This window comes from Stegodyphus dumicola, chromosome 9, assembly GCF_044657685.1.
Source record: "Stegodyphus dumicola isolate Sdum_Otavi_A_Nest chromosome 9, ASM4465768v1".
NCBI classification, from domain to species: Eukaryota; Metazoa; Arthropoda; class Arachnida; order Araneae; family Eresidae; genus Stegodyphus; species Stegodyphus dumicola.
The window spans coordinates 184,354,352-184,377,512 of NC_140776.1; the positions used below are offsets into that span (position 1 = coordinate 184,354,352).

Below are 23,161 nucleotides of genomic sequence, written 5' to 3' on the forward strand. Positions count from 1 at the left end.
CCAAAGTGCTGGAACTGTGGAGCTGAAGGCCACGTACGAAAGAATTGCAGAACACCCCAGGGGACGAAAATTGAGACAATTTCTGAGCAACGACGCAGGAAACAAATTAATGACCATATCAAGGAACGGAGGTTGCCAGATAATGAAAAACCCTGTTTTAAAGCGCTTAAGATCTCTATAGTGAGTGGCAACAATAACGGACTGTCCATCAATGGGAATATCGATGGAGTTCCTTGCAATATGATCATTGACACAGGAGCTAATGTTATCATCATTAGGAAAGATTTAGCTGAACAGTTTAAAGATAAACTTATTTGGACGCCATCCTGTGTTACCCTTCAGACTGCGTCTGGTGACAAGATCGACATAACTGGGAAGTTAAACGTAAACATCACGTTTGAAGTGCCGCCTACCATCACACGGCATATGTGGCGGATATTACAGATCCATGCATACTCGGATTGGACTTTTTAAAGAAATACAATTTTTCCTTAGATTTCAAAAACAATAAGCTGCTTTCAGTATCTGATGGCATGATTATCCATCCTCAAAAGGGATCCTCGCCTGGAAATGTCGACGCCTTGTCCGAAAGATCGAGCTCGGGAAGCTGCCGAAATCATACCAGGGTCGAAAGGAAACTCAAGTCTACCAGCTATTCTCCATCTCAGAAGCTCTTCGGTCAAGACCTTCGTCTGCCTTGTGACCGCCTGTTTAGTCGCCCTACGGATGCGCCTTCATCGCCTGAGGAACACATCCAAGATGCCCAGGCCCGGTTTGAGGGAATGCACCGTTCTGCACGAAAGCGAGTCACAGTTGTAAGTTTAGCTTCCTGTCCAGGGATTGTACTGCCCGGGACGTGCAGTCCTTGGGAAGGGGGCAGTGTTACGAATTTGGTATTTAAAAAGTTAATGTTAGTTCAATTATAAATTAAATGGTTTTATTTCTCGTGCAGTGCAGCGCGTGACAAATATTAAAAGAAAGCTAAGCCGGAAAATTGAAAATACAAGAGCGCGTGCATTAAATAAATAAATATCTCTTTTTGATTTCGAGAAAGTACTGGAAAATTCTAGCGCGTGATTTTAAAATCTTATAAAAGGAGGAAAACATCTCAGTTTGTAGGAGTTGCTTAGTTTGTTGTTGTTTAGAAAACTACTGTTGTTGATTGTAGCGAATTCGCGGATTAGCGTTCTTTAGCTGTTTTGAATTACGTTCTATTGGACATTTGAGTAGTTAAAAGAAAACTACTGTGAGATATTGTAATACTGCATGATAATTTGAGAAAATTTAAGCATTTTTGTTGTGATAATAATAAATTTTTGTTCATTTTTCATCGGACTTGTGCATTCATTTCATAACGAACCCGTACGCACGCAACAATATATTTCACAATACAAATAACCTTCAATAGTAATCAAATTTTCTTTAGTAGCATTGTTAATAAAACTAGAACTTTAAACATTTTATTATTTTTCAAGAGTTATTTGAACTGTATTCCTACACCAGCAGTGGTTTGCTAATTTTGATGACCATGGGGATGCATCAAACTACTCTGTCGTCTTAGATAATCAATAATATTTTTTATTTCCATTTAATCAGTTATTTATGTCGCACCTGCCATCCTCGGGAAGGTTATTGTTAGAAAAACATTAACAATATGGTATCTCAATAAAATTTTACGCCATAAAAATTGGAGCCGAGAACCAGCATTTATTGACACTTCTTTAATTATACGAAAGTATTTCTATCAATTCGTTGTTAAAAAATTCAGAAAAATAATAATAAATAAGAGAAGAAGAATATAAATCTCGGTAAAATCCTAGTATACGGTGCAGCTTTGGCGCGATTTTGAAAATTATCGCCAACACCAAAAATGATCCAAAGAACATTTTAATTCTTGATCCAAAGAACATATATTTCTCTTCCTCTCTCTCTCTATATATACTATACACACATAGATATGTATATACACACATAGTATATAGATACTATATACTATGTTTAACTGTATATTTTCTCTGAATGACCTGTTAACTACTCATCGTATATGTCCCGTTTTTACTGCTCATCATAAAGTCGCCAAAAGTAGCCAAATCCCGTGTGCACCGGATACTAGGATTAAACCTAAATCTCCAAATGCGAACAACGACAGTGATAATTCAACAAAATGAACTCAAGAGGAATGGTTGCAACCTTCAAACAAGCAAATAGGATGAATCCGATAGGTTACCAGGTTTGAACTATTATCGCCAAAGTTGGCGATGTTTACATTTACCGGGTTCTCTGCGGAAGTGCTTCCAATAAAAGTAAATTGACAAAAACTCAATTCTTCGGAAGCACTTCCGCAGAGAACCCGGTAAATGTAAACATCGCCAACTTTGGCGATAATAGTTCAAACCTGGTAACCTATCAGTATTCGCTTGAAGGTTGAAACCATTCCTCTTGCGTTCATTTTGTTGAATTATCACTGTCGTTGTTCGCATTTCGAGATTTATATTCTTCTTCTCTTATTTATTATTTATTATTATTATTATTTTTTTTTTTTCAAATTTTCCACGTTATTTTTTCTGAATTTTTCAACAACAAATAGATAGAAATATTTTCGTATAATTAAAGAAGTTTTCGTTGATAGATGCCGGTTCTCGGCTCCAATTCTTATGGCGTAAAATTTTAACAAGATACTACATTGTTAATGCTTTTCTAACAACAGCCTTTCAGAGGATGACATAAATAGCTGATTAAATTGAAATAAAAAATATTATTGATTATCTAAGATGACAGAGTAGTTTGAATACAGTTCAAATGACTCTTGAAAAATAATAAAATGTATAAAGTTCTAGTTTTATTAACAATGTTACTGAAGAAAATTTGATTACTGTTGAAGGTTATTTGTATTGTGAAATATATTATGAAAAAGATGGGTTTATTTTTCGTATATCACGTTCAAATGGTTAGTTTTACATCTACATACATATTATCTGTGAATTTTTACTACCATATGCTTAATATATTGTCTGCTAACTTGAATTTACATGCACTAAAAATCACGTTTACGGCCCGGCTCATCGGAGCTTGGCGAGTAAAAATTGCAACGGCGCCAACGGGTTCTCTGCGGATGAAAACCCCAATTCTTCTTACTCTTGTAAAAAGCACCAAATTAGTGGGCGATTCTGCACTTCACCCAAAATTTTTACTGCATTTCGCGACCATATTTCTGATAAGACCATTAGCGAACAGAATTTGCGTTACCTTACCTCAACACTATTATTTGCATCTTCAATATCATGATCAGATCATCAATGCAGAAAATACAGACAATATGCAACACAGAAACAAACATATACAAACCCCATTCATATATAGCGATTCCAAGAAATCCAGTAAACATAGAACCAAACGCTATAAATGTATATTTCATAGCCTTTTTAGAAAAAGCATCACTTTTCTTATCTTCTTCGGAATTTTTAGACTGTCCATCATCATTACCGGTGGACGTTTGTTTAGGTCGAGTGGCTTTTAATATATCTTCACTCAAAATTTTTACGTTATTTGACTTTCGAGTTGAAAACACAGCAGTAGAGTTTATACAGTACTTTAGTGAACCTGACGAAATAAATACTGAAGGTCTCTTTACATGTTTTACGAAGCTGATTTGCCGAGTGGATGAACTGGCGAACATAAATTTGCTACATTTTGCCTTTAGCAACCGCGACAGACACATGGATGAGCGCGCCGCCATGACGAAATTATAGGTTTAGATGAAAATATGCTGATGATCAGTAACTATTATAAAATTTTCTTGAACTACTAAACCAAACTTTCAATAAATTGGAAAGACGTAAACAATCTTAACCTTACTGCTGTAATGTTATTATCATATTGAATTTATTTTAATTTACTGTACGTAAATATTTGTTTGCATATTTTTAACCAGTAAGTATAAGGACTTCGTGAGAGGTGCAAAACCAGATGTTTTTGTCATCGCGCTTGTAGATAGTTGTTATAATTTTGTGTCTCCAAACATAGGTAGTTAACGTAGAATTTGTAAGTTCATTATAACATTTTTATAAAGATGGAAAACGACGAAGAACAAAAGGGTTATAGATGGGAAACGGAGTATGAGAAAACTTGGGAAGCCATTCGAGAAGATGAGCATGGTTTGTTGACATCTAGTCTAGAAGAAATTGTTCACAAGTCGAGAAGAAAAAGAATGCTGGAAAAAAAGAATTTAAAGCTAGGTATGATGCGCCACCTTTATTTGGTTATAGATATGTCAGAAGCAATGTTGGAGCCAGATCTTAAACCAACTCGACATCTGTGTACTTTAAAGCTGTTAGAAACTTTCATTGAGGAGTATTTTGATCAAAATCCAATAAGTCAGCTTGGTATTATTATTACAAAAAATAAAAGAGCAGAGAAGTTAACAGAATTAGCTGGAAACCCGAAGCAACACATTAATGTCTTACAAAATTCTTCCAAGATGAATTGCGTTGGTGAGCCATCTTTACAAAATGCATTAGAACTTGCCGCACAGACATTGCGCTTTATGCCTACCCATACAAGCAGAGAAATTCTTGTAATCTTCAGCAGTTTGACTACTTGCGATCCTGGTGATATATATGAAACCGTTGAAACATTAGTATCGCATAATATTAGATGTTCCATTATTGGATTAGCTGCAGAGTTGGTTGTTTGTCGGAAAATAACAAAAGCTACTCAAGGCACATACAATGTAGTAATTGACGATTCACATTTTCGAGAGTTGTTATATGACCAGGTATCACCATCTCCTGCAACGAGTAGCACAGAATCATCTTTAATAAGAATGGGTTTTCCGTATCACCAGAGTAAAAGTGAAGGAAAACCATCTATGTGCATGTGTCATTTAGACAGTAAAATACCCCACGAAGGGTTTGGAACTGAAGGTTATTATTGCCCACAGTGTAACAGCAAGTACTGTGAACTTCCTGTAGAATGTAAGGCCTGTGGTTTGACATTGGTATCTGCGCCACATTTAGCACGTTCATTTCATCATCTTTTCCCCTTGGACTGTTTTAATGAAGTGGCTGTTTCAAGTCTGGAAGGAGAAAGTAAAAAATATTGTTATAGTTGTCTTTCAGCTTTTCAAGAACTGACTGTGTATCAGTGTGATGTTTGTAAAAATTATTTTTGTTTGGAGTGTGACCTCTTCATTCATGATTCACTTCATACTTGTCCTGGTTGCTCTAGTTCTCGCAAGTCAGGTGATTGAATTAGTTTTATATTTAATTGTTGTTGTAAAAAAAAAATCGTTCATATAATGCATATGCATGTGCATATTGAAAGTGGGAATAATAAGAAATGAACTGACTGATGATGAATATTTTCTAGCATCTTTAGATTCTGTTCTTTCAGATACTGCTAATTGTAAATTGAGGAAAATGGAGTTTTTATAATTTATCTACTAATGAGTGAATTAATATAAATGGTAAAGGTATAGTTTAGGGTACCCTTGGCAATTTTTGGCGGTACATGGATACCGATTTTGTGCAATTCTTTGACTTGTTATTTTGGCATGCGAAGCGGCAATTTTTGCTCCAAAAATCACCGCTACGCAAAGCCAAAGTAACAAGACAAACAATTGCACAAACTCCGTATCCATGTACACATTGACTTATTTTCACTTCAAAAAAATCCCCGAATTGCACAAAATCGGCATTGTGCAGTCTTTTGACTTTATCCATGTACACGTTGACCTATTTTCACTTTAAAAAAAAATCCCCGAATTGCACAAAAATGGCATTGCGCACTCTTTTTACTTTATCCATGTACACGTCAACCTATTTTCACTTTAAAAAAAATCCCAGAATAGCACAAACTTGCATTGCGCACTCCATTTACTTTGTCCATGTACACATTGATATATTTTCACTTAAAAAGTCAAAGGAGCACCAAATGCTACAATATAGGCAAACAAAAAATACATAATCTCAATAAAATACATTTCAAACCAAACAATAAAATAACATAAAAAAGGAAAAAGCATGTTATACATTTAAGCATTACGAAAAGCAAATATTCATTTACCATGATTTTCGAGTTCGCTTCGTAGACCCAGAGCCACATAAAAATCAAAATATCAATCGTACTCAAATGACTTTTTCAAGCCAGGTACTCTTTCTGATCGAACGCTTCACATAGTGACCATCTGAACCTTTCTTCCTACAAACCCATTCAAATCCATCTAAACGGTTTTTACGTTCGACTAGACGCATATCCTTCCTACGTACAGGACACTTATAATAGCTACTAAGTAAACCTTCATTTACACACCAGTCAGTTAAAGCTCTTTTCCCATTTCGCTCCAAATTGTACAGAAACTTCAAATTAATCTTATTACATTCGGCCATTCTACCTTCTAAAGAATCTAACCAACACACACCACAAAAACGCTTACAAAACATCCCATGATTCAAAATTTCCCAGAATCATGCACCCGATTACATCACAATAGGCTTTCCATAACATTCAACAACTCATACTACCATAAATGAAACTACAACTTGGCAATAAATGAAACAACAACTTCGCCATAATACAAGGGGTACCTTAAAGTCTACTCTATCCATTTTTACTTCTATTAAAATATGGGTAAAATTCTAGGAGAGCTCACACCCTTGTTGACAAACTGAGAAAGTGCAGAATCACCCACTGCTTTGTGCATTTCTCAAAATCGCCAACTTGAAAATAACAAATCAAAGAATTACACAAACTTGGCATTGCACACTCCCTTGACTATATCGATGTACGCATTGATGCGCATCGCCCGCCAACCAAAATCGTTTGCGCGGAGGGTGTCGGCTCTGCTAGGATTCAACCAATATGTATTCTTAAAGTATTGTGAAATTATTAATGATAAGATTTTGGTTAATCTTTGGATTATGGTAACTTGGTGATTTTTTGGCGAAAATCTGGCGACCAACCCTGCTACAGCAACCTGCTAGTTTTTGTTTGAACGCCATTTTGTTTTCATGAAGTAAAGGCCTTTTTTTTTTTTTTTTTTTTTTTTTTATACTTTTCCCTCAACTTCCCCCCCCCTCCCAACAATCTGCTAGCCGAATTACGCTTATACTAGAACTTTTATGGAACAAAAGTGCTTAATCGTGACGAAGATTAGGTGCGAAATTGCGAGAAAGTGCAGAATCGCAAACTGCTTGCCGCGTTTTTAAGAATTGCACATACACGGTATCCATGTATATGCCGACCTATTTTCACTTAAAAAAACATTCCAGAATTGCACAAAAATGGCATTGCGCACACTCTTGACTTTATCCATGTACACTGCTAAAGTCCTAGCTAGTAACCTTTATCGCCTTATCAATATGTCGCCAAACTACCTGTTAGCATATTCCGAAGATTAGCCTAGATTTCTATTTGGTTGATCTTTACATTATGGTAACTTGGCGCATTTTTGGCGAAAATTTGGCGACCAACTCTCCTACAGCAACCCTCTATTTTTTTTTCCCGCCACCGTTTTGTAGAAAGAAAGACATGACCGAAGTAAAGACATGTTTCTTTTCTTTTTATCTACTGAACACTTCTTCCAACAATCTACTAGCCGAATTACACTTATGCTAGAAATTTTATCTAACAAAACTGCTTAATCGTGACAAATATTCACTGCAAAATTGGGAAAAAGTGCATAAGACCATACTCCTTACGCGTTTTTCAAAATAACACATACACATAAACCATGTACACACCAACTTATTTTTACTTAAAAAAACATCCCAGAATTGCACAAAAATGGCATTGCGCACACTCTTCACTATATCCATGTACACTGCTTTTTTCTCATAAATTAGAAAAATTTCACGAAAATACATCACAATTTTCTCAATCTTTAAACCCGGTAAAAGACCATATATGAAATTACCTGATCGCGAAAAAGTTTATACCCTTTCCAAATATGAACATTTCCACGTATAAAATAAATAAAATATCCAAAAACTTTTACCTCTAAATCATCTATTACATTATACACGTCACCAATGAATTCATACCGCAAGCATTGCAAATACTTAGTATCAAATATTTAAATTATTTCCATGCACGTTTACTTCAACTTAAACGTGTACCAAATTCCTACAAACATAAAATTCACAAAATAACTATCATTTTATTAAAATATCACTAAACCATGTACACGTCGACTTATTTTTACTTAAAAAAACATCCCAGAATTGCACAGAAATGGCATTGCGCACACTCTTCACTATATCCATGTACACTACTTTTTTCTCAAATTAGAAAAATTTCACGAAAATGCATGACAATTTTCTCAATCTTTAAACCCGGTAAAAAGAACATATATGAAATTACCTGATCCCGAAAAAGTATAAAATAAATAAAATATTCAAAAACTTTTACCTCTAAATCATCTATTACATTATACACGTCACCAACGAATTCATACCGCGACCATTACAAATACTTATTGTCAGATATTTAAATTATTTCCATGCACGTTTACTTCAACTAAAACGTATACTAAATTCCTACAAACATAAAATTCACAAAATAACTATCATTTAATTAAAATATAATTAAATTCAAAAACACTACTTAAAATATAAATGAGCACATACATTAAATTAATACATACATAAATACCCATTTCGAATTCACTTTAATTACGGCCATGGGATCCAAAAATTCACGAACACTGTTTCACACAACATAGAATAAAGCCAAATACAAAATTTCCAGAATTTTTCCCGATTTCCCCCATTTTCCGATTAAAGAACCGTAATTCGTCCATTAATATCCCATGATCTCTCATTTCCCTCACACAAAATAATGCGTAATCGGAACTGAGTACTGCTCACATGATTACCAAAGTGTTAGGTAGTAACCTTTATCGCCTCCAAAATGTCGCCAAACTACCAGTTACCATATTGTAAAGATCAACCTTCTATTTTAGATTTGTACAAAACTTCTGGTAAATTCTACAAAGTTAATTTGTAATGAATAAGATTAATTGTGTATATATTACTCAGAATACACCGTCTTATCATATATTATTCAGAACTTATTCATGAGAAATCGCTGTAGCACTCAGAATACATTGCCTTATAATCATTATTATTTTTTTTCCCTTGTTTTACTCTTGTAAAGTATTCTTTGTATTTTATTTAATCTATCATAATCGTTATTTAAAAGTAATAACTTCATTTATACTTTCAAACTTGTATATTCTTGTCTTGTTATTTTCCTTATTAAAAAATTTAAATGATGATATTTATTTAGAATATTATGTTATACTTAGTTAATTATATGAAGGAAAAAAAAATTATGCAAATTTCAGAAAGCTAATGTACAAATCCTAATTTTTGTTTAAAAAAAAATCACAAAAGGTTTAGATGTAATCTAATGCAATTAAAAATGCTGCATGTAAAGAAGGAACAGCTGTCATTTAAAGACCAGGTTGAAAAAAAAAAATTTCTTGCCAAATGTTTTTGGCGATAAGTAAAATCGCAGTGTTTCCCGCCAAATGTTTTTGGTGAGAAACTCTGTGATTTTACTTATTTAAATTTCTTGTTTACATTTCAAACTTAAAGCTTAAAATGTCCGAAAATGCGAAAGCCGTGTTTTTGCATACGATTTATGCTAAAAGTCTGAAATAAAAACAAAAAGTTTAGATAAGTAAATGCGTGAAGTTTCTCACCAAAAATATTTGATGGCAAATTTAAATGGTAAAAGTTTTCAAAATTTCAAAATAATCGTTACACAAAACCAAAATAAGAAGTCGAAGAACTACATACTCAGTGTCCATGTACACATCAATCTATTGTCGCTTTAAAAATTCAGGAGGCTAAAACTAAGTTGAAAATATCATGGTAACCAGAAATGGGATTTCATCACCAAAATTGAACAAAATTTGATGCCAATCGAAGAGACACCCAGTTTTACACTAGAGCCATTTAAACTAAATTAACAACAATAAATTCCAAATAATTTCAACACAAATAAATTTAACAAATAATGCCAAAACTAAAGCAAATTCACTTACCATTCAAAATAGTTCCTAAAAAAGCAAAATATTGATTTCAAACAAAAACTTGTAAGGACAAACATTTCACAGGTATAATCCAATATACTTTCATTAATAAAACTATACCAATCACACAAAGCATGTGAACTAAAATGCCACAACTTAGCTATATCAGATGTCTTTCTACGATTCAAAATTTCAAGCATTACAATAAAAATTTCCTCTAATGTCAACTTGCTGCAGGTAAACCAAGATCTGAACCTCAAACTTTGTTCAAAACCACATTCTTTATCTTCAACAATTTTTCTGCAAATCCATGAGAAACACAAGTTTTCTTCTGAATTTTTATATCATATACTCACGTGTTAAGTTCGACTTCAAAAATACTGTAACCGATAAAAATTGCAAAAATACACTTCTAACAGCATGAACTTCATTAATAACTCCAACCATATATCTTCAAGAACTAAATCTAGCTTGAATACATTTCGAAACATGTGGCTGATATCTCTCCACAACTTGCTTCATGAATCTATATGCCATTATTCAACACGTAACCAAAAAAACCACCACGACGAAATAAAACTATACTCCTCACAAAAGTTTCCATGTAAAAAGGGTGACCATACAAACAAAATCGGAACTAAACCATCCAACACAAAATATTGCCACATTTGGTAACCACATGGCTCTATATGACATTGTCTAGCCATTGTACAGATTGGTCCTAGAAAGGTGATTGCCAAAAAGTATTCACTATGCTTACTTATATGTTATGCATGAATAGATTCTTATTAGTCAATCTAACATATATATTACTAATGCTTAAAAAAATTCAATTTTTAATACTCTGTTTCCCATTTGTTCTTCTACAATGAAACATATTCATACTTAGCAAATCCAAATACAAATCTACAGGAAGATGATAAACCAGCTGAGTAAATCAAAGTTATATCCGGTAAAGACATATAAACACATAAAAAAAAGAAAAAAAAACTGATTAGTATCTAAAATCTGGAAATGGTTGATCTTTACATTATGGTAACTTGGCGATTTTCTGGCGAAAATTTGGCAACCAACTCTCCTACAGCAACCCTCTATTTTTTTCCCCGCCGCCATTTTGTCTTCACGAAGTAAAGACATGTTTCTTTTCTTCTTATCTACTGAACACTTCTTCCAACAATCTACTAGCCGAATTACACTTATGCTAGAAATTTTATCAAACAAAACTGCTTAATCATGACAAATATTCACTGCAAAATTGGGAAAAAGTGCACAATACCATACTCCTTACGCGTTTTTCAAAATAACACATACACATAAACCATGTACACGCCGACTTATTTTTACTTAAAAAAACATCCCAGAATTGCACAAAAATGGCATTGCGCACACTCTTCACTATATCCATGTGCACTGCTTTTTTCTCATAAATTAGAAAAATTTCACGAAAATACATGACAATTTTCTCAATCTTTAAACCCGGTAAAAAGAACGAAATTACCTGATCGCGAAAAAGTATTTACCCTTTCCAAATATGAACATTTCCACATATAAAATAAATAAAATATCCAAAAACTTTTACCTCTAAATCATCTATTACATTATACACGTCACCAACGAATTCATACCGCAAGCATTACAAATACTTAGTATCAAATATTTAAATTATTTCCATGCACGTTTATTTCAACTTAAACGTATACCAAATTCCTACAAACATAAAATTCACAAAATAACTATCATTTAATTAAAATATCACTAAACCATGTACACGGCGACTTATTTTTACTTAAAAAAACATCCCAGAATTGCACAAAAATGGCATTGCGCACACTCTTCACTATATCCATGTACACTGCTTTTTTCTCATAAATTAGAAAAATTTCATGAAAATACATGACAATTTTCTCAATCTTTAAACCCGGTAGGTAAAAAGAACATATATGAAATTACCTGATCACGAAAAAGTATTTACCCTTTACAAATATGAACATTTCCACATATAAAATAAATAAAATATCCAAAAACTTTTACCTCTAAATCATCTATTACATTATACACGTCACCAACAAATTCATACCGCAAGTATTACAAGTACTTAGTATCAAATATTTACATTATTTCCATGCACGTTTATTTCAACTTAAACGTATACCAAATTCCTACAAACATAAAATTCACAAAATAACTATCATTTCATTAAAATATAATTAAATTCAAAAACACTACTTAAAATATAAATGAGCACATACATTAAATTAATAAAAATTACCTTACAATCCTAATTACTTTAAACCAAATCATTGCTAATAACAATTTTCCCAATAATACCAAATTCCTTTCCACCTTACATTTAGAACAATGCATAAAAATAATATCCTCAAATAATTAAAAATACTAACTTACCTAATCTTCTTCAGAATCTTGATTACGTGGCGGATACACTTTTCTAATTCATTCAATAAAATTATTGAAAGATGTTTTCTGCGAATTTTTCCTCCATACTTCCTCCGCTAAATAAAAAGCAAACTTCTCTTTATCACAATGCCTAAATACCCATTTCGAATTCACTTTACTTAGGGCCATGAGATCCAAAAATTACACAACACTGCTTCACACAGCACAGAATAAAGCTAAATACAAAATTTCCACATTTTTTCCCGATTTCCCCCCTTTTCCGATTAAAGAACCGTAATTCGTCCATTAATATCACATGACATATCCCATCACGCAAATCATATCATTTCCCTCATGCAAAATAATGCGTAATCGGAACTGAGTACTGCTCACATTATTACCAAAGTCCCAGGTAGTAACCTTTATCGCCTCCAAAATGTCGCCAAACTACCAGTTACCATATTGTAAAGATCAACCCTGGAAATTTTTAGAATCACTGAAGCTCTTGACGTTTCCGGATCTTGGACATTGTAATGTTTAATAATTTTATTGAAATTGCATAGAAAATAGAATACGTGAAACATTCTTTAATTCCCATAAAATGTATTATAATAATTAGCTAAGCTACTTTTAAAAAGTAGTTTATAAATGGTCTTATCTTCAATAATGTTACGAATTTGGTATTTAAAAATCTAATGTTAGTTCAATTATAAATTAAATGGTTTCATTTCCCGCGCAGTGCAGCGCGTGACGAATATTAAAAGAAGAAAGCTAAGCCGGAAAATTAAAAATACAAGAGCACGTGCATTTAACATTAAATAAATAAATATGTCTTTTTTGATTTCGAGAAAGTACCAGAAAATTCTCGCACGCAATTTAAAAATCTTATAAATAGGAGGAAAACCTCTCAATTCGAGAATTAGTTAGTTTGTTGTTCTAAGAGTTTGTTTAAAAAAACTGCTCTTGTTGATTGTAGTGAATTCGCGGATTAGCTTTGTTTAGCTGTTTTGAATTCTCTTGAACGTTTGAGTAGTTAGAAGATACTACTGTGATATATTGTGAAACTGCACGATTATTTGAGGACATTTAATCATATTTGTTGTGATAATAATAAAATTTCTTCATTTTTTTTATCGGAGTTGTGCATTCATTTCGTAACGAACCCGTATGCACGCAACAATATTATGTAAAAGTAAAACTCTATTGCACAGAGCTGTAGCTAGGCCGGGGACAACTGAAGATCCTGTTTGCCAAGAGTGGGAAACATTTCATTCTAAAAGTTCATCACATCAGTTTGGTGCCCAAAGGATGTTGCCCCCAGGGATAAATGTCCCCCTTTGTCCTCCTCTAGCCACACCTCTGCATTTGAATGTTGGGTGCTTCAAGAGGTTCTATTGAGTTTCATATATTAACATAAAAATTATTGTATGAGAATGAGGTACTTGTTTGATTTATCTAAAAACAGAGTTTAATATTCATTTTAAAAAATCAGTTAAATAAGTAAAACAAATTCAATTAAAATTTAAAATAAAGACTTGCCTAATGCAGATGCATAATGATTTTTTAGTACTTCATTATTATAGCAGTCACCACATAATCCTTTGGCAATCAAGTCTGATAATTAAATAGTGCAAGCATAAATGCAATGTATTACAAGTATTGTATTTAAAATAAAGACTTGCCTAATGCAGATGCATAATGATTTTTTAGTACTTCATTATTATAGCAGTCACCACACAATCCTTTGGCAATCAAGTCTGATAATTAAATAGTGCAAGCATAAATGCAATACTTGCAATGTATTACAAGTATTGTATTTATGCGTGTCAGTTTCAGCAACTTATGGCTTTGACTGCTTTAACGAGGATGAATTCTTAAATAAATATACCTGAATATAGTAATTTAAATTATTCAACAGTTAAAACAAAATCTGAATAAATTAAAAGTTGTGCTGTTCAAACTAATGACAGCATTAAGTCAGAGCATATTTATTCAACGAAAACTGTAACAGATTATTTTGAGGAAAATTATTAATTTTCTGATTATTTGTCATCACCAACTTCTTATACTAATTCAGAAGTCAAACAACAAAAATCAGCGTTAATTTACAAAATTTTCACAGGACTAGTTTCGATGGTTTTACCGAACCATCATCTTCAGCTGCAAAACCGCAAATGAACAAGATAGGAAATAATGTTTAGATAAGATAAGAAAAAGCAAGTGGCGCCATCTGTTGGCGAAACCAGAACTAAAACATAATTTCCCTAAATGCCGAAGGCAAATTTGGATTGGAATTAGGATCGTTAACTAGAACAGAAAGATTTTTATGAATGTGAAATGCCTCTAGAAAATCCAATTCTCCAATGGAAGATGTTTTTTGAATAATTTTGGCAGCAGAAAAATTGAAAGTGTGATTTTCGGACCAACAATGTTGAGCAACAGAAGACTTCTGTGTTTCCTTTTTTCTAACATATGCCTCATGTTCTTTGACGCGAAATTTTAAGGCTCTCTTAGTTTGGCCAATGTAAATTAAACCGCACTGGCAAGGAATCCTATAAATACCCCAGGAATTCATATCCGGAATGGGGTCCTTGAGTATAGAAGTTGGAATTTTATTGATGGGAACTTCTTATGTAAGAATTATTTATAATCAAGCACCATTCAGGTGATTTAGCTCCGTTCCGCCCCAAATTTTGATGGATAGCACCCCTGGGGGGATGTGTCTGAGTGTCTCCTACCCCTCTCCTCTTCCATAAACCACACGAGAGGACTTCCAGCTCACTGCCATGCGACACTATAAATTTACATACATCCATGTGTTCCCCTTGATTCAAACCAGGCCCTTTAGCACGGCAGTCAGTAGCGCTAACCAGTATACACGGTGTAGCACTAGGTGGCGCTACTCTGTGTACAGGCAGGGTATTTATAGCCTTTGTCCTGTCTTTTAGAACATTCTGGGGAAAACTGGTTATAGTTCGTTCTACAATGTTCTTGCTCTGTCTAGAGCTTATCTCCAATTTTGTCTCCAAATGGGCGATTTCATGCCGAATCTCGCAATCATACATTTTCTGGTTACCTTAAAACTGCTTTGCTGGAAACTATCTTAGTGTGGCTGGGCATTTTGTAACGATATAAAACAAAGGTCATGGAGGATTGAAGAATGTGGAGAAATGTTGGCAACCGCATTATGACCTGGTGAAAAATGTCTCGAATACGATTGCTGATACTGAAGTTTTTTTAATCTGCACTGAAAAATGTTCAAGTGGAAAAATCAAAGTGATGATAGCAATATATTCTGATCACCCCTTGCATAAAACTCCATGTTCTTAATGTCTTGTCTTTGGAAATAGACAATGCAAGCTTGCCAACTGGATGAATAGAAATAGGTTTGAGAGCATATGTAGACAAAATATAGGAAACAATTTTCTTCTAGTGAACCATTTTAAATTTTTTATGTTAAAAAATTAACTAATAAAGAATCTGCATGAATGTATGCATGTTTCTGGCCCCCCTGAAAAAACAAGTACCCAGAGCCATCCAATTTTAAATAACGTAGTCTTCCATCCGAACATAGGCACCTGGAAGCCCGGATTTTGAATTTCGAATTTGTTTTATTATCTATTTCATATTTTTAAAACTTTAAGAAACGAATGGGCAAGTATAAAGTTATAAGATATTTCTTCCGCCTTCTTAGCATGTCTTCGAGGTGTAGCGGTTAGCATGCTCGACGCGTATTCGAGAAGTCCGTGGTTCGAGTCCCGGCGAAGGCGTTGCTCATTTTTCAACTCTTCTACTTCGAAATAACCAAAAGTCCCAATCACATTATATTTCGGCTACGCAGGACTTGACGTCGAAAAAGACAATTCTCAGAAACCACAAAATTCCAGGAAACACACTTAGCTAGGTTACCATTTTCACATACTACAAAGACTTGAACACCAAACGCTAATCGACTATCAGATTGGGATCACGTGGGACTTCAGAAGCAGAACTTTCGTCTGATTGGTTGTCTGTACCCGGGATTGAGGTCCAGCCGAGACATTTTTGGTGAGGTTTGAAAAAATCCCGCGTAGCCGCAACATTGTTTCCGTAGCTAGGCGGGGCTCTTTTTTCTAGGAATCCTCCCGTTTAAACCAGTGCTACCAGAATCTCGTTTCTCAGAAAAGTCCCGTCCAGCAGGGAATGTAGCCATGTGTGATAACCTCTTAATGTCTCTACAGTAGCGCCTGAAATGAAAAGTGGTGAATGATGATTCTTCACTACCACGATTTGGCCATTGGATCCCCTAAAACCCCAGTTGTCATTTAAAAGGGAGAGTATATAAGGTATATCTCCCGCCTTCGTAGCATGCCTTCCTAGTGTAGTGGTTCGATGCATATTCGAGAGGTCCATGGTTCGAGTCCCGGCGAAGGCGTTGCTCATTTTTCATCTCTTATGCTTCGAAATAACCTAATGTCTCTACAGGTAATTAGCATGGAGGAGCTGCGAGTACGAACCAAAACGTTGTTGAGGAATTTTTGTTGAATTGTGTAAAATCTTGCACATATTCCTCAAGAGAAATCTCTGATCCTTTACACAGAGATTATTGTTACTATGTGATCACAGTGTCTTAGAGAACATGCATACAGTTCAATCAAGAGGAGATAGCATCACCTGAATACAAGCCCATGAGAGATAATCTAATTCTTTTGCTGTATTAAAAAGCAGTTAGGGACCTAAGGGCAAACCATTGTTTCTGTATCACCTCAAATAATCGGAAGATGTTTGAAAACACTGTGGTTTGAACTATATTGCTCGTTATGTGGAAGGCTAACGCTAAGGCTTGGGTAGTTAGACAATTTATATAGGGTGGATTTATGAACTGGGTATGTTTTCCCCTGATAAGGAAATATACTTAAAGAAAAAACAAATGGATGTTTTCCTCTGGCATGGAAATGTACTATGCACCGCGAAGATGATATCCTTTCTAGGACGTGCCGTACGGAATATAGCGTCATTTCAGCGGAAATCTGTTACATACATGGCCTAATTTTTTCATTTTTGTTCCAAGATAATTTGAATAGCACAATATTACACATGAACATTCATAATACATAGGTTAATTCCTATATATAACGAGAATTATTTGGTATATAATTCTCCTAACAATTTGCCATTGAAATGCCTTCTTGTGATATTCAGTTCACCTGATCATCACCCTCCAATCTTGCAGATGGGTTGGAGAAAGAGCTAGATTTCATCACTGTGAAATTCCTGTCTCCTAACACAGGATACAACCCATAGATCAACAAATTTCTAGAAGCTTTTCAAAGTTGTGCCAGAGATTACCTAAGTACACGTTTCAAAAGTGTACTTAGGTAATCTCTGGCACAACAATAACCCTCAGATACATCTGGAAACATCATTTAATATTCTCTACTATTAAAGTCAGACGAAACTTTGCAGCAAGTGACTTATGTCCCAATCGCATTATGCTTCGGCTACGAGGGACTTCGAAAGGGACAATTCTCTGAACCCTCACAATTCCAAGAAACCCACGTAGCTAGGTTACCATTTTCACTTACTACAAAGATTTAAACGCCAAACACTAATCGATTATCTCTCAGATTGGGATCACGTGAGCCTTCAGAAGCAGAACTTTGTATGATTGATTGTCTCTACCCGGGACAGAGGTCCAACCGAGACATTTTCGGTGCGGTTTGAAAAAATCCCGCATAGCCGCAACATCGTTTCCGTAGCTAGGCGGGAATTCGCTTCAGGCGGGGCTCTTTTTTCTACGAATCCTTCCTGTTAAATCAGTGCCTCCAGAATCTCGTTTCTTAGAAAAGTCCCGTCTAATCGGAACTGTAGCCAAAGTGTGATAACCTCTTCACAGGACCATGAATTCGGCTTCGAGGAAATCGTGGCCTGATTGTATTCCAGGCAGAGATTTTGAGTACTTTGACGCTGAGAAAGCTTTTATTATTGATGATGTACTTTTAGGGGGAAAAAGGGAAACCTGGGCTTAGAGATGAACAATAAAGACGTGGAAGATTTACAAGAAAACCACATAAATAAACTCAGAAGAACTGGAACAACTTCTAAGGCAGAAGTAAAAGGCGATTCTGGAGAAAATGTATTCAGAAAAAGAATGAAGGAAGAATATTCTTAGTTATTTGATCTACAAAATTTGAGCAGAATAGGATGTAGTGCAAAGTTTCATAGAATGTTATGAATAGATTTGAAAATGAATAATTATATGTTTGAAGACTGAATATTTGATTGAAATATTTGAAGATAATATTTATATGTTTGCAGAAAAGGATTCCCAAAATATTTGAAAATGAATATTTATGTGTTTGAAGATTAAATATTTGATAAATTTGAAGATGACTATAGATAGCACTGGCATAGCTAGGGTGGGGCAAGGGGAGACATCTGTCCCCGGGCGCAGCATCCAAGGGGCGCCAAATTGATGCTACGAAATTTTTTAATGAAATGTTTTCCATTCTTGGCAAATAGAAAGGGGCGAAAATTCTTCAGTTGTCCCCGGGCGCTGGAAACTCTAGCTACGCCCCTGATAGATAGATATTGAATATTTGATTGTTTGAAGATGATATTTATATGTTTACAGAAAAGGATTCCGAAAAGATTTGAAGATGAATATTTATGTATTTACAGAAAAGGATTCTCTTTCAAACAGTAAAATTATACACCTTTCGCTTCTTCACCGTCTTCTGAAGACGCCCCGTCAACTTTTTTTCCATCGTACAGTTACGGTAAAATATTTCTTTTATTTATTTATTTTTTTAATGTTTGTTAGTACGATTAGTTTTCTTTTCTCTTCTATGTTTAATATTACTTATACGTTAATGTTACACATACATATATTACAGTTAATTAATTTAATTGGTTTTGTATAACGAACTTGCGTACAAAATATTCTTTCCTGAGCAATCGTTTGAAGTTTGAGAACGAATTAATCTATTTTACATAAATTCCTATGGAAAAAAATTGTTTTGTTGTACGAATATTTCTGGTGACAAACTATCTTCAGGGCGAATATCTTCATGAACTAACTGTACTAAATAAAACTTTCTAAAATTACCGAGAGCTGTTGAAGAAATTGCTTGGAAAAATCAGCTGCCAATCTGAACTTTTAAATATCCTTCCATGAAGCGCTCTCCTGTTTGAGGGAAATTCTATTTGCTCTCTTTCAGTTTTTGAGAATAAATGTTCTCATTCTATGAAGCTGCTTTGAATCGTTTGTACGTTCGGAAGTCTGTATGAAGCTGAAAGTGACCAGATACCTGATATTCGATGATTAACTGAAGAGGAGAAACGCCAAGGATCCATTTAACTTGATCATCAATAATGAATGCTTGCTCTCATAGAAATTTTAACATCTTTTACGTTGATTAATATAAATATTTTGTTCTTCAATCTATAAGACATTTAATAACATTAGGCTTTACAACAAAATTTCAAATAATGTGTTTAGAACTTAAATTTTAAAAAACGTAATTTTCATGACTATTCCTATTTATATTATAATCGACAAAAATAAAATAGTTCTTAATTTTTCAGAATAGAAGAGCAAGTTAATGTGCTTCAGTAGTTGACATTTATAAACACATGGTGGCCTTAGAATGGTATGCTGAGTAGCTTTGCAACATCATTTTAGCACATCTCTACTAAAAGGTTGCCAAACACTGCTTTTAGGAATCCAGCACCGAACAAATGTCAAACTTTTGTAAGATTTCAGAATATTCTATGTGTGAACATTCCTTCGTGTCGCCATCTTGTCATGCACGTTACGGAAAATCCTCGCGGATCATTTTCAATGGCTATAAAAATATATTGCTGTAACTAGACCTCATGGTAGAGGTTGCACATACACTGTGGCTTTATCTTGTTACTGCAGAAGGTGGGGAGGGGAAAGACGAAAAGGTCAAAAAGTGCAATATTTGGTGATCTTTAAAGATCATCTGCAAAAGTAATAATACAACCAAACCACTCGTGAAGTAGAGATCTGTTTAAATAGTTTTTTAATTGGTATTTGTTACGTAAGACTAAGTTATTTTAATACGGCAAACCACACGAGGGCTCTCTGCCCAAGGGAAAGGATACCTTCATGCAGAACTTTGTAAGGGAAACTGGCTTGCATTCTCGCTATACATGAGAACCAACCAATCATGCAGCCAGTCGTTCGTCTGGGTAGGAACTTAGGTTGAACTATCTATTGAAACTTCAGGGGCTTTAACCATCCGGTTAGTGGTTAGGGCAAAACTTAATATTTCACCTTTCCATCGATAGCTTCTTCAGTCTGTCTTAAATTATAAATATTGCATTAAAAACTGCAAAAGTTAGTTTCGCTTTGCTTTGATAATAAGTCTAGTTTGCAGGAATATGTAGCATTTCTACACCAGTCGAAAGCTAGAACACTGCAAAAGTTAAAACTTGGTTTCGATTTCAGCTAACCCTTTATATACACTCATGTCCATAAATTAAGGATAATTCGGAGTCACGCGGAGATCGAACTCTAAAATAAATATATCACCTGTAAAATCACTACACACATCTTCAAGAATCTTATGCAAATTTCAGGAAGTAACCAGATGACACCGATGGTACGTCACAATGACGAGAGTGTAAGAGAGTGATATATAAGGAATACAGGCAAAGAAGTAAAATTGTTCGCAGGCGCTTTATAAGCATTTCAGTGCAATAACCGAATAGTTATGACACAAAGGACGCATTTGGATGATTTTTTACGTGGTAGAATTATCGGCCGTCTGGAATGTGGGCGTACCCAACTGGAAGTATCAGACGAACTTGGAATGCCCAGAGTATCATCTCCAGGCTTTGGCAACGATTCCAAGATGATGGCAATGTGAGTAGAAGTTACAGCACAGGTCACCCCAGAGTTACAACGCCGAATGAGGACCGGTATTTGGCAGTTACTGCCAAAAGAAACAGGTGGAGCACAGCCTCAGACCTGTCTTGCCAGCTCTCTTCAGCCACTGGTACGACAATTTCAAGGCAGACCGTGTACAGACGCTTAGGGCAGATTGGCCTATATGCTCGTAGACCTGTCAGATGCGTTCCACTTACTGCAACTCACTGTCGCCTGCGGTTAGCCTGGAGAAGAGAGCATGTATTGTGGATACCGCAACAGTGGCCTTGTGTGATGTTTTCCGACGAGTCCAGGTTTAGCTTGCAGTCTGATTCTCGCCGGACTTTCATATGGAGAGCTCCAGATTACCCGTTACCACCAAGAAAACATTATTGAACGACACCGTTACGGTGGTGCAGGAGTGCTCGTTTGGGGTGGAATTATTCTGGGTTCCAGAACTGAAATGCATGTTCAAATTGGAACCATGAAAGCCAAATCTATCGGGACGTCATTCTGGAACAACATGTACGTTTGTTTCGGAGCGCCATGGGCGCACAATTTGTGTTTACGGATGACAACGCCCGTCCTCACCGTGCAAACATCGTAAGCGAATGCCTTCAATCGGAGGATATCACCCGTATGGACTGGCCAGCATTCTCACCGAACTTGAATCCAGTAGAGCACGTGTTGGACATGCTTGGCCAACGAGTTGCAGCCCATCAACTTCCTCCTACATGTCTACCGAAACTTCGGAGAGCATTGCTTTTTGAGTGGTGTAATATCCCCCAAGATCAGATCGATAATTTGATACTCAGCATGCCTAGGCGTTGTACGGACTGTATTGCATCGCCTGGGAGACGTACAATGTATTAATAATCACACCAACCATGTAATATTGGTTTTTTGTAAATAGGTTTTTTTTGTAATTTGATCCAAGGAGAAAAATCGCTAATTTTTGTAATAATATCAAACATATAGCATCTTTTTTTGCTCTTTACCTTTTGTTTAATAAATAAGCTTTACAAATAAGTCAAATTTGTTTTGCTTCTAACTCTTCCTTTGCCTGATTTTGCATTATCCTTAATTTATGGACATGAGTGTAAATCAGTTTTTGTTGCCTAAAATGTTTATTCTTTCATTTGAGTTTTCTTGTCTTCCTTTCTGAACTACAAGTCATTAATTTATGAATGTTATTTAATAATTCTCACCGAACTTGAATCCAGTAGAGCACGTGTTGGACATGCTTGGCCAACGAGTTGCAGCCCGTCAACTTCCTCCTACATGTCTACCGAAACTTCGGAGAGCATTGCTTTTTGAGTGGTGTAATATCCCCCAAGATCAGATCGATAATTTGATACTCAGCATGCCTAGGCGTTGTACGGACTGTATTGCATCGCCTGGGAGACGTACAATGTATTAATAATCACACCAACCATGTAATATTGGTTTTTTGTAAATAGGTTTTTTTTGTAATTTGATCCAAGGAGAAAAATCGCTAATTTTTGTAATAATATCAAACATATAGCATCTTTTTTTGCTCTTTACCTTTTGTTTAATAAATAAGCTTTACAAATAAGTCAAATTTGTTTTGCTTCTAACTCTTCCTTTGCCTGATTTTGCATTATCCTTAATTTATGGACATGAGTGTAAATCAGTTTTTGTTGCCTAAAATGTTTATTCTTTCATTTGAGTTTTCTTGTCTTCCTTTCTGAACTACAAGTCATTAATTTATGAATGTTATTTAACTTTAGTACTACTAAGAATAAATTTCATGAGCTTAAACATTAAAATAACATTATTGTTAAAGTTTATTGAAGTACATGGGCATTCATAGTTACTTAGTAAGGTGCAATTAT

The 23,161-nt window shown here is 34.8% G+C and overlaps 2 protein-coding genes across 3 annotated transcripts in view; one reads left to right on the top strand and one right to left on the bottom strand.

The window, feature by feature from the left end:
• The window catches only part of LOC118199657 (mitochondrial import inner membrane translocase subunit TIM50-like), a 94,518-nt gene extending 90,779 nt beyond the window's left edge, over window positions 1-3,739 (bottom strand). For both annotated transcript variants that reach the window (XM_035371555.2, XM_035371553.2), the window contains exon 1: window positions 3,346-3,739. In XM_035371555.2, the coding sequence (XP_035227446.1) occupies window positions 3,346-3,736 (391 nt within the window). In that variant the 5' untranslated portion in view covers window positions 3,737-3,739. The remainder of the gene's footprint in view (window positions 1-3,345) is intronic.
• Window positions 3,740-3,962: 223 nt separating this feature from the next.
• Window positions 3,963-14,122, top strand: Ssl1 (general transcription factor IIH subunit 2 Ssl1). Its single transcript, XM_085824458.1, has one exon. The coding sequence runs from the start codon at window positions 4,070-4,072 to the stop codon at window positions 5,246-5,248; it is 1,179 nt and encodes a 392-aa protein (XP_085680584.1). The 5' UTR covers window positions 3,963-4,069; the 3' UTR covers window positions 5,249-14,122.
• Window positions 14,123-23,161: the final 9,039 nt, after the last annotated feature.